Source organism: Oncorhynchus mykiss, chromosome 10 (assembly GCF_057628025.1).
Source record: "Oncorhynchus mykiss isolate SJ-2025 chromosome 10, ASM5762802v1, whole genome shotgun sequence".
NCBI lineage: Eukaryota > Metazoa > Chordata > Actinopteri > Salmoniformes > Salmonidae > Oncorhynchus > Oncorhynchus mykiss.
Window position 1 is genome coordinate 69,777,093 of NC_143031.1, and position 12,727 is coordinate 69,789,819.

At 45.4% G+C, this 12,727-nt stretch overlaps 1 protein-coding gene across 48 annotated transcripts in view; it reads left to right on the top strand.

Annotated features, from left to right (window-relative positions):
• The window catches only part of LOC110534539 (GRB2-associated-binding protein 1), a 72,075-nt gene that overhangs the window by 34,248 nt on the left and 25,100 nt on the right, over positions 1 to 12,727 (top strand). For 12 of the 48 annotated variants that reach the window (XM_021619428.3, XM_021619429.3, XM_021619431.3 and 9 more), the window contains exon 1: positions 2,009 to 2,409. The exons of 28 other annotated variants lie outside the window; for them this stretch is intronic. In XM_021619428.3, coding sequence (XP_021475103.3) covers positions 2,155 to 2,409 — 255 coding nt within the window. In that variant the 5' untranslated portion in view covers positions 2,009 to 2,154. Of the gene's footprint in view, positions 1 to 1,978; positions 2,410 to 12,060; positions 12,513 to 12,727 lie in introns of those variants that run through there. 8 more of the 48 variants (XM_090187659.1, XM_090187664.1, XM_090187666.1 and 5 more) reach the window with 3 other exon arrangements.

Sequence of the window (12,727 nt, forward strand, 5' to 3'; positions counted from 1 at the left end):
GTGGCTGTCTTACTGAGAAGCAAAAGTCTTTGTCTTTCAGTTTAGGTCTTTTTGTTACTGGTAGTGCTGAGATGTTTTGTGGTTGTGATGAGGCCTGTGAAGGTTAATGGAATGACCCGCACTCACTAACAACAATTTAAATAGTATAATTTGTTTTTGGTGCACATTTCCTCCTCTCCTCGTGTGTGTGTGTGTGTGGGGGTGGGGGGGGGGGGGGGGGGGTTGCATTGCATAGGCAAACCAGGTTGCGTGTTGCATAGGCAAACCAGGTCATGTTTCTGTGGAAATGGACTGAACTGCGTGAATGCCCTGCCCTCTTCAGTCCGTTGTTCATTACGCGATTATACAGTAATTGTGGCAGCCCGACCAACCAAGCCCAGGATGAAACTAACCGAGCACAGGGAGTAAGACTCTTAGCTGGCCCAGGATTCAGGAAATCGGTAAAAGTCTCAAGAAGTGACACTGAGCATGTTTACATGCACATTAATATTTCGATATCAAACTGATTATGGCATTTAGTCACGTATACACATTTAGCCCAATTAAGACAAGCAGATAAGGTCCTAGTCGACGCTCAAAACTAGGTGTTACAATCTTTTGAATGATTAGGATATGGAAACGGCTTTTTCTGCGTTCCAGCTGTCTATTTGATCTGTGTATGTGCCAGCACCGGTAATGCAAGTGTAACGGCTAGCTAGTTAGCGGTGGTGCGCGCTAAATAGCGTTTCAATCGGTGACGTCACTTGCTCTGAGACCTTGAAGTAGTGGTTCCCCTTGCTCTTGTGGAGCGATGGGTAACGATGCTTCGTGGGTGACTGTTGTTGACGTGTGCAGAGGGTCCCTGGTTCGCGCCCGGGTATGGGCGAGGGGACGGTCTAAAGTTATACTGTTACACAAGCGGAAGAACTTCAAGTATTCACACTTGGTCAATTTCAGCCAATTTTTGTGGACTCTGTGTCTGCCAGCACATTGCTAGCTTAATTTGTTGTGCGGCGTGAGCACTCCATTTTGAGAGGTGGCCTGAGTTCGGTTCACTTGAATTACGAGGGCCGGTTCCCCTTTTTTAGGGAAATGTGAACACAGCTCCCCAGGTTCGTGATTATTTCTGCACCACACACACCACAGCGACACTGTTTACTCCACCATAACCCCTCACATTGGTGCCACAACAAAGAGAACATGTGTGGGTTTGCAGAAAAAACTTATCCCGTTTTTGGATATTGGTTAACCATTGTCAAGTATGTAGAGGAATTCCAAAATATTTGTGGTGTTTTTAGTTCAAGATTATTTGTTGGCAATATGTGATCAATAGTATAGGCTTAGTGCTTCATAAGCTGTTTATTGAATTGAAGGGTTTGATTAGTGTGAGAAGACAACCTATTTGGTGTAAGTCATAACAGGGTACATCTCTAACTGTCATGTACAAACGTTATGTCTGAACTGCGAATCAAATATTATTTTGCAAAAATAACACGGTCACTGTAGTGTGTTTTTATTTTGTCAATTTTCTGCATTTATTCAAGTCCCATGATGTAGCCTGATGTCAGATCTGTCCACAACAGGGTTATTAGGGACATTTTTCTGCTTGCACAGCATGTAAACACGTCTTACTGAAAAGGGAAGGGGATACCTAGTCAGTTGCACAACTGAATGCGTTCAACCGAAATGTCTAACTCAACCCTTCTGAATCGCCCGGGGAGCAGTTGATGATGGGGGTTAACTGCCTTGCTCAAGAGCAGAACGGCAGATTCCTACCAGCGATATTTTGGTTACTGGCCGGAAGCAAGGTTTTTGTCTTTCAGTTTGTCTTTTAGTTACTGTTAGTGCTGAGGGGAATTTTGAAAATGTTTTGGTTCTGATAAGTTCAGTGTGTGTGTGTGTGTGTGTGTGTGTGAAACGATGACCATATCCTCATTCTCAAAGAGGAGGAAAAGAGTGCCAATATTAGAGGAAGACTCTCCTCATGACTGCTGAAGTCAGTTATCCATCAATGTCAGTGAAATAAAACACAATCAACTTTTTTAGTGGAATGGGAACGTGTGTGTTTGCTTTTCAGAGATGCTCTTAGGTAATCGTTTCACTATCTTTCCAAATATATGTGTGTATTGGGGTGCATTTAAAAAAATGTAACACACACACTCCACCCCTGCCTGTATGGCCCTCCCCTCTGATTTAGTGGTGGGCTGGTGGCTAGTGGCTGCTGCTTTCTGCTGTGTGCTGCTGGCAGTTAAGGAGGTCTGGGACCACCTGATTACACTACACAGGAAGTCAGAGGAGGGAGAGGTCACACTGCAGCCCCGCGCAACACACCACCTCTCCATAAAGACAGGAGAGCAGACAACAACACACTCACAATTTAACCAGACGCTCAAGGAGACTCTTCAAAACCCTGCGCGCAGCACTCGTAAGGTACAGTAAAGGGAACGCTCGGTTTCCTGTGTTTGTTTGGACAGTGTGTCAGCCAGGGGAGGTAATATCAAATGAAAGAGTAGGTAAAATAAATGATATCTAGGGTCAAAGGTCAAAATTCCAGGTAGTCAAGGTCAGGGTGTTGAAACTCACCTGTGGAGTGTGTGTTAGTGGAGCAGCATGGGCTGTAACTCCCACTCATCTGTGGTGGAAGGCGTTTGGGGTGGAAGAACGGGGTCACAGCGGGGTCGAGGTGTTTTGCGGTCTCCTTTTTGGCTTGATCTCTCTCAATGTAACAGGAGCTTCTGTTCTGCTCCTGCTGCTTTGTATTTGACAGGGTCTGTCTCGTTCACTTTGGGCGACATGTGAGAGGCTGGCGTAAGGAGACCCAGGCAGCCATACACTACTTTTACTGAACAAATAGATCCAGATGTTTGTTCTATTCAGTTGTTGGAGGGAGTACTATTACATCCACTCATGCTTGTTGAGGTGTTAGCTCAGTATTTTATTACTGATTGAAAACCAATAGCTTTACAATAGCTGTGAACTGAAACACTTGACACCTTTTCTGTTGAATTATTTTATATTGGGCTCCTATGTCTGTTTGACATGAACTGTACCAGCGGTTTAGATGGGTTTTGAATTCCCCTAACGACTGTGCCAGGTTGGACAGAGCCAGATGCTGACTATCACAGAGACCATTTTCTCTCTGTTCGGTCTCGCTCCCGCTCACTCACGGGGAAAACTGCCATTGCTCCTCGGTCTCAAACTGCCATCGCTCCTCCAGCTCCCAGCCCTCATTTCCTGCCCCCGAGTGGCTCTTTCTCGTTCCCTCTCTCTTATTCTCTGGCTCTGTGTGTGTGTCTGCAGGGGTGGCTGGCCTGTACCTCTGTCTCTCTTCTCTCTCCCTGGGTTCCTGTCTGGCCAGGGAGGATTGTTAGGACACATACCGATTCCCACTGATTAGAACAGAAACAAGGGAGGCCTTTTCTCACTTCAGAGGAACCTTGAATAAACCCACATTGTGGCAGTTGGGTGGTTTGTCAATGGCCTTTTGACACGCTGACAGTTACCTTCTCTAGTAGAAAACTGTGATAACACTGTTCTATCTATCAGCACCAGTATCATCACTCTGTTTTGTTTCCCCAAACCTCTAGAGGTGCCATACTCATGTCTTTGTGTGCACAATTTGCCTTTATAAGCAGATCCAGGACCTGTTATGTTGTTGCTAGTGATTAAAGTGACAGTTGCTGGCAGGCAAAGCTGATCCCAGGTCACATGTTGATGGCAGTGAATAACAGGAGAAGGGACTGACCACTGACCACCAGTCTCCAGGCAGCTGGACCTCAGGCCTGCCTGCCTGCAGATGGAAGTCCCCTTTCCCTCCAGCGGGGAGGGGGATGACGCCTGGACAGACACTCAGCCAAAGGGCATACACACTGCTCGAACGTCAACTGGCCTTCGCTGACCGCCATATTATCTCTTGTGGCCTATGAGGATGTAAAAATAGCTGTTTAGCAGCAAGAATCTTAGACATGCCCAGAAAACAAAGACTGATTTTATGCAAGCTGCTGGGCTAAGCATAGAGAGGCTTTTGTGCCCCCAACCTCCCTCTCTCTCCAGACCTCATCACCAAGGCCCGCGAGCGCCAAAACCTCTGACGCTTTCTAATACTCTACTTTAATAACGGGCATTGTTTGGGACGGCCTTGGGGTCCTTGCTGATTGGCTTGGCGTACCACAACGGTGTACGCGATTGTATTTGTTTATAAGCCCTAATGTTGGACTGCAGCGTCATTCAGAATGTGTGGTTGGTTTCAGGACATTTTTGAGTAAGCAGAGAGCTATTTCACAATAAAAACATTTTTAAGTTTATCCTTATATATGGTGGGGGTTGATTCTCACTAGTGCTTTCACATCTAGCTCTTATAATGCTATTTCCAGCAGGTCTGTGTTTTTAATTGGCTTCTCCCAAGTCATTACTGGAAAGCTTGACTTGTATACCTGTTGCAACACTGAGCTTTTAAAGAGGACAGCATTATGATGACTGCCAGAGCCAATGGTATTGCAACTGAATGAGTCTCGCATCTGTCATGAACATGGAACAGGAAAGGTTCCAGAATGGCTCCTCCCACTGTCTCTCCCTTTTCCCAGCACTGTTGCACAAACGCAGTCCTGCGGCCTGCCTGCCTGCATGAGCAGCTCTATAAGAAAAACAACAAATGCTCCACTACCCAGCATGCCCCATAGAATCTAGGCTACATATGCTCTGAAACGCACTTGATTAGAACACATGCTTGCTGGGAAAATAAGATCTCAACGAGGGTTTTTCTGTTGAAATGACCTGCGTTTGCACCGTCTTTGTTTGTGGGACCTTTCAAAGCACAGTTCATGCGTTCACAGTCTGGAAAAGCAAAGCGTAATCAAAGGCAAACCAACCAACGTGTGAGAGATGACTGCAAAGTATCGCTGTGTGGTTTTTAATAAGAAGGGCCAATGATGCGCGTACACTGTGGACGTGTTCTGTGGGTTTTCCTCATTGTTCTATCCTGGTGCTCGAGCGGAACCTGACTTGAGAACAAACAGACCTGTTTGTTCAAGGTAGAGGGAGCAAGATGGAGAGCGGGAGGAAGAGAGGAACAAGTTAGTAGTTTGGTTTACAGGCAGAGCTGAGAGGAGGTTGCTGTCGAATGGGGGGTGGCAGCTGAAGAACGCTTGGTTCTCGGGTTACCGCACCTAATGCCTCAACTAGCTCCCTGCTCTCTTCCTCCTAGCTGCCTCTCTCCCACAAGACTCCTCTATTCACCACAACACATGGCTGGAACCGAGGCTGCTACTGTTAGTCAGGGCTAGAGAGATGTAGTTGAAGTCGGAGGTTTACATACACTTACGTTGGAGTCATTAAAACTCGTTTTTCAACCACTCCACAAATTTCTTGTTAACAAACTATAGTTTTGGCAAGTCGGTTAGGACATCTGCTTTGTGTATGACACAAGTAATTTTTTCCAACAATTGTACATAGATTATTTCACTTATTCACTATTACAGGGGGTCAGAAGTTTACATACACTAATTTAACTGTGCCTTTAAACAGCTTGGAAAATTCCAGAAAATTATGTCATGGCTTTAGAAGCTCCTGATAGGCTAAATGACATAATTTGAGTCAATTGGAGATGTACCTGTGGATGTATTTCAAGGCCTACCTTCAAACTCAGTGCTTATTTGCTTGCCATCATGGGAAAATCAAAAGAAATCAGCTAAGATCTCATAAAATAAATTGTAGACCTCCACAAGTCTGGTTCATCCTTGGGAGCAATTTCCAAACGTCTGAAGGTACCACGTTCATATGTACAAACAATAGTACGCAAGTATAAACACCATGGGACCACACAGCCGTCATACCGCTCAGGAAGGAGACGTGTTCTGTCTCCTAGAGATTAACGTACTTTGGTGTGAAAAGTGCAAATCAACCCCAGAACAATAACAAAGTACCTTATGGAAGATGCTGGAGGAAACAGGTACAAAAGTATCTATATCCACAGTAAAACAAGTCCTATATCAACATAACCTGAAAGGCCGCTCAGCAAGGAAGAAGCCACTGCTCCAAAACCGCCATAAAAAAGCCAGACTACGGTTTTCAACTGCACATGGGGACAAAGATCGTACTTTTTGTCCTCTGGTCTCATAAAACAAAAATAGAACGGTTTGGCCATAATGACCATTTGTTTTGTTATGTGAGGGGGGGATTCTTCGGCTTACAAGGGGGAGGCTTGCAAGCCCAAGAACTCTATCCCAACCGTGAACCACGGGAGTGGCAGCATCATGTTGTGGGGGTGCTTTGCTGCACTTCACAAAATAGATGGCTTCATGAGGACTGAAAATTATGTGGATATATTGAAGCAACATCTCAAGACATCAGTCAGGAAGTTAAAGCTTGGCCGCAAATGGGTCTTCCAAATGGACAATGACCCCAAGCATATACTTCCAAAGTTGTGGCATAAGGACAACAAAGTCAAGGTATTGGAGTGGCCATCACAAAGCCCTGACTTCAACCTTATAGAGAATTTGTGGGCAGAACTGAAAAATCGTGTGCAAGCAAGGAGGCCTACAAGCCAACACGAGCTCTGTCAGGAGGAATGGGCCAAAATTCACCCAACTTATTGTGGGAAGCTTGTGGAAGGCTACCTGACACGTTTGACCCAAGTTAATCAATTTAAAGGCAATGCTACCAAATACTAATTGAGTGTATGTAAACTTCTGACCCACTGGGAATGTGATGAAAGAAATAAAAGCTGAAATCAATCATTATTCTCTACTATTCTGACTTTTTATGTTCTTAAAATAAGGTGGTGATCCTAACTGACCTAAGACAGGGAATTTTTACTAGGATTAAATGTCAGGAATTGTGAAAAAGTGACTTTAAATGCATTTGGCTAAGGTGTATGTAAACTTCCGCCATCAACTGTACCTCTCTGGGTTGGTCTTTTCCCCTTGGACTACTGACTACTCATTGTTTCTTTATGGCTGTAGTCCATAAATCTCATATGGCTGTAGTCCATATGAGAAGGGTTTGGTCGTACGTCACCTCCACGTGACCTAGTCTGGAAGAAAAGCAGTCACTGTCTGCAGACTGGCCGGCCTGAAAATATGTAACCCCGTTCTTTGTTAGTGTCACCAAGCCATCTTGTTATTTGTTATGACATCATCGATACCCTGACCTCTTCTCCCCTGTCCACTCCTCTCCCTCCCTCCTCCTCCATGCTCACTCCCGTCTCCTCTCTGGTTCTGTCCTGTCTCTCTTGGGTTCTTTCCCCCTCTCTCTCTCCCCTCTCTCCTCTGTCTCTCTCTCTCTGGGCTTGGAGAGAAGCTGAGGAACAAACGGAGAGGCTGTTCCCAGCCGGGGATGAGTCAGTGCAGCTGGAGCTGCAGGTCACACGCCCCCGGCACCCTCTCTCTCCCTCTTTCTCCATCCCACCTCTGCCAAAATTGCTTTTGCTGGGCCCAGTGCTAAATGCTAACACACCCAAAGCCACTGAGGGAGCTATGCTAGGCTTATACTGCTAACAACCACACCAGTCACTGAGGGAGCTAGGCTATTATAATGCTAAAAACATGTGCAAAGTGAGATGTGCCAATGCTATGCTACAAATGCGTAATCGCTGTTAGCTCCATGCTTTTGCTAATACCAAACATAGAAAAACAGAGTAAATCAATTGCATTCCACAAGTTTGATTTTAAGCAGAGAGTTCTAAGCTAATGCTAACAACAATTGGAGTAAGGGATAGTTCCAGGCTAATACTGACAACTGACTCAGTCATGGGAGCGAAGGGTTCAGGACACGATCATCCAGATGTTTCCTTTCATAAATCAACAGACTTTAATACGCTACTCTTTTGTCCGTCTCTCCCTTTGAAACTCTTAAGAGAAACGATGGTTTACAATTGTATCATTATTCAGGTCAAGACCGTAAAACAATCTTACCTCACCTCAACCCTTAATAAGCACACACAATGTCCGAAAGAAGAAAGGGGGACTGAGGGAAAGGGATATTTTGTGAGGCACCTGCTGTCTTGAGTGTAGGAGAGAAAAACATAACTTTAAATGGATGGAGAAGCTAACACATATGCTCTTGTTTTGAACCAGGGATAGAGAGGGAGAGAGCACTGGACCAGAGGGGTAATGGTTGACTCTCCACTACGACACTTGCTTAACCCATTAGCCCGGCCGCTCAGACATAATAGCCTCAGAGATAACCACAGGGCGTGTGCCTTTTAGACCTCATGCAGATACCACCTCCCGGAGTATCGTCTAGGCAGAGGCAGTATGACCTATTCTGGCCCTTGGAGCACTGGGAAGTGGGAAGGAAGGGAATCACAATCCATCTGGTAATGACTAGATGGGGAAATGAGGAAAGTGGCTTTTGATGAGGTTGGTGAGTTGGTTAGGGTTTACCATAGTGTCAATAGTGAGTGACATCGCTCCCCTGCAGAAACGGAGTCTCAGCCATTATGATGCATTTACTTTGAAAGGCAATGTTTTCAGCGGTCAATTGCCTTTGTAGATTGCAGCCTTATTTCCTTAAAACAGTAATTATCTACTTTTACGAGACTTGTATGTACTCACTACAGTAAGTGTCTGCTAAATGTCAAAAACATTTAAAAGAATGTAAACTTGGCCTTGATTTTTGTTTTCATATTGTACCAACCCACATGCTTTCACTTGTCTCTAGGCAGCATAGGCCTGCAGTGTTAAATATAATGGAGTGAGAGGTGGTTGTTGTCAGCGAAGGTGACTGTCTGACTGTGTTGTTGTTAGGCAGACTGCTGCAGCTGACAGACACTGTAACCCTGTGTTGGTGGCAGTGCCAGCAGCACGAGGGGTGGTGGCCCGGGACTCTGCCCTGACATGTTTGACACACACTGAACACAAGCCAGCGTGCCTGGCTTAGTCTTTCCTCTCAAAGGTAGCAGCTGTGTGTGTTTATATATGTAGTTGGGACAGCTGGGCTCTGGTCACAAATTCCTACACAAACAGCCCCAGTAACCTCTGTAATCAGTTATGTAACCCAGTCAGTCAGTGGGTTATGATTCGTCTCGTGGTGTTACGTTGGTTCGCTACACTTACCAAGACCGATTAAACCCTTCAAGTTAATTTCCTGGTTTACTGTAGTGCATATCCGATTCTAGTGCCAAGTTTGTTTTCGGTCTTCTTTGTGTGTATCTCTTGTTCTTGGCTCATGCCTGGGTGAGTCAGTTGATTTACTAGGCCAATCTGTGGTACTCCTTGTTGAGCTGCTGACATCGTAACACACCCCCTGAACCATTCACCACCCCACCTGGCTCAATGTGGGAATATCTGTTCAAAGCTGGACTTGAACAGCTATATAATAGACCTCTAATTTCCCCCGCAAGACTAGCACCATGGCTAAATCCCTGACCAACCAAACACTGTCAGTTTCTACTATTACGACCAATGCAAGAGTTTATGGTTAGCAGTGGCTATGTGGTCAGTGGCTCCTGTTGTCGTTCCAAAAGGACTGGACTCCGCTGTTCCAGCTCGTTGAGTCTGACGGTCCAGCAGGACACACGCTGTGCCACATTAGCCCTCGTTGGCACACGAGCCAGGGCCCATTTCACACTTACAAATGACTTCAGCGTCACCTTTCGCCTGCTAGTCAGTCGCTGGCGCTGGTATCCTAGGAACAACACCGTCCTATATGTTCAATTGACGGTTCTCTCTTTTGCTCCAAATGCTACTGTGGCAGGCATCCCAAAAAGCCCAAGGCCTGCCTTGCTTAAAGTTGAACTATTTGTTTGAAACAATAAAGCCTCCACCTGCCTCTGTTTTGTTAAGGAATGGACCTAAAGAAATAGAACCAGTCTCATTCATAGACCGACCAGCCATGATATCAAAATGATAGTTTTAACCATGTTTTGAGGCTATACCGTGTTTGTTTACATTTACTTAATTAATAAACATTGGAGTAAAACAAGCGGATATTTTGGGTGCTGATGGGTTATGACAGTGGAACTAAGTTAATAGGTATGTATCATTAATTTATAAGACCAAAAATGATTGTAGCCCAATTAAGGATTCTAGCTTTAACTCTCAAGCCATCAGATATGTCGAGTATATGGATGTGCTTAAGTGTGCCATTTATCTACCCTTGAGGACCATGCGTAGCCATCTGTGCTCTTAAAGGCTCTTCGGGTGCATTAGCTACCTTTTTCAATTGCAATAGAATTAGCCCCCAAGTGCAGGAAGAAGCTACTATGTAGTTAGCAATGATAAAGAATATATTGAATATCATGTTGCTGGGCCCATATTCACATAGTTTCTCAAAGTAGGAACGCTGATCGAGGATCCAGGTCTGGCCTGTCTATGTAATCATATTCATTAAGATCTATCTAAAAGGTGAAACTGATCCTAGATCGGCAGCAGTCCTACTCCGAGGCGCTGCCGTCTCACGGTTGTTAAACACCAGCCAGCTCCTCCAGCTGTCTGGCCTCATTTCTAGCTACAGTACTGGAGCTTGTCATTAATCACTGTCCTCAATGGCGGCATAATGTTCCATTCTTCTTCTCTCTTCCCCTTCCAGAACATTCTTTGATTAGGATTATAGCCCGGTGGAACTCCCCAACCAGCTGGTGCGCTTATCCTTCTGGAATGTTCACTGTCACTATTACATCATTTGGTTGTTTATTATGAGAGGTGCCACAGTTAGACTATGTAATAGACGTTAGTTAGTATGTTAGAACAGTCGAGGGCGGTTGCACAGAGATTAAGCCCACGCCTGGACTACTTTAAATAGCTTTCAAAGAAGATTCTCCATTATAAACACTAAGTACAGGAGTGGTTTTAATCTGGGTCTGTGTTTATCACTAATAAACCAGACGCTAGGCTACATCATGCCGTATGATGGGTTGGTATTGTTTGGTTTTAATCTGGGTCTGTGTTTATCACTATAATAAACCAGACGCTAGGCTACATCATGCTGTATGATGGGTTGGTATTGTTTGGTTTTAATCTGGGTCTGTGTTTATCACTATAATAAACCAGACGCTAGGCTACATCATGCCGTATGATGGGTTGGTATTGTTTGGTTTTAATCTGGGTCTGTGTTTATCACTAATAAACCAGACGCCAGGCTACATCATGATGTATGATGGGTTGGTATTGTTTGGTTTTAATCTGGGTCTGTGTTTATCACTAATAAACCAGACGCCAGGCTACATCATGATGTATGACGGGTTGATATTGTTGCCAACTTCCCAGTATGTCAGTGTTGGTACAGTAATCAAATCAAAGTGTATTGGTCGCGTACACAGTTTAGCAGATGTAGCGGATGTTACTAGCTCCTAACAATGCAGTAAAATGTCATAGTAAACAATATTTTTTTTTATTTATTTTTTTAACTCTGGAAATCAAGACATATCGGCACGAATCCAATTAACAGCCAAATAGCACTGACAGTAATCCAAATACGTATGTACACTGCATGAATTTACACAAGATATACTACATCATATGTACAGCAGTAGATATGTCAAGACTCCAGTATGTAAATACATATGAATGGGCAGACGATTAGGTAGTTGGGAATCTCTAAAACTCTGGGCCCCTTGTGGCCCCTATCTATCAGGCAGAAGGTTGTGACTGGAGCTCTGGAGCTCCAGATATTCCAGGGGGCAGCTTGATAGTCAAGCCCAACAAAGGCCACTGTTCTCTGGATAGGAGGGCAGGCCGAGGGCAGGACCAAGGCCATAGCCAGGAATGTGGTGGTTGAGGGCCCCGTGCCCCACCCACTGTTACCCCCTTCCCTAACGTCTGTACCTGTCACTCTGATTCACCCCCCCACACCCCATAACCAGTCTTCAATGGGGGGGGAACCCCCAATGTGGTAAAGTGCTTCAAGTATATTTTATTAGTTTTCTCTCTCCCGCTTATCTTCTTTCTCAGTCACTCTTGTCTTCTTCCTCCTTTACCTCTCTTCTCTCTATACTGTTCATCCATCTCCCTTTCAGACACTCTATCCCCTTCGCCCCCCTCTCTTCTCTGTCTTTGTCTCTGGGTCAGTGGGGCCCTGATGGCAACAGTGTGACTGCACTCGGATGGCATTCCCCCATCCAGCCCTCCCGGTTGTCCCCTCAATGGTGTCTCTGTCTGGCTGGAGGCTGGAGCGGGCACAGGGGTCTCTTCCTGCATCACACCCTATCAGAGGGCAGGGGAGGGCGCTTGGGGAGAGGGAGGAGGGGGGACAGCTGCTGCACCAGGGGCTCCTCCTGTCTCGTCCCACTCCACTCCCCCGTACAGTGAAGAGTCAACACACACACTTGGTTACTACTTCGATTGTTTGGTTGGTTGTATGTAAGGACTGATTTGTGATCAATTGAGATCTACTCTATCGTCTTGGGCCTTGTGAAGTAGACCAAACTGGATTAGCTGTGATCAGTAACGACTGCTCTCGGATCAGTTTGGGGACTATTGGGTTATTGACTGTTCTGTGCCTCATTGACTACAATGGAGAAGAGGACAGTAACAGGGGTTCAGCACTGCTAGAGTCCTCATTGCCCCTGCTGGCCTTTTCAGGATCGATAGCACACGGTAGGTCTGTGCTGGCCTGGTTCCAGATCTGTTTGTGCTGTCTTGCAGTCTCTTATGGTAATTGTCACAAGGGCCATAAGAGTTGGCAGGACCACACAAACTGATCTGGAACCAGGCTAGGTCTGTGGACAATTACTGTCTAACAGTGCTGCTATTCAGCTACTGTGTGCATCAGTCACTGTCATGTGTGGTTGTTGTGAAGCGCTTTTTGGACT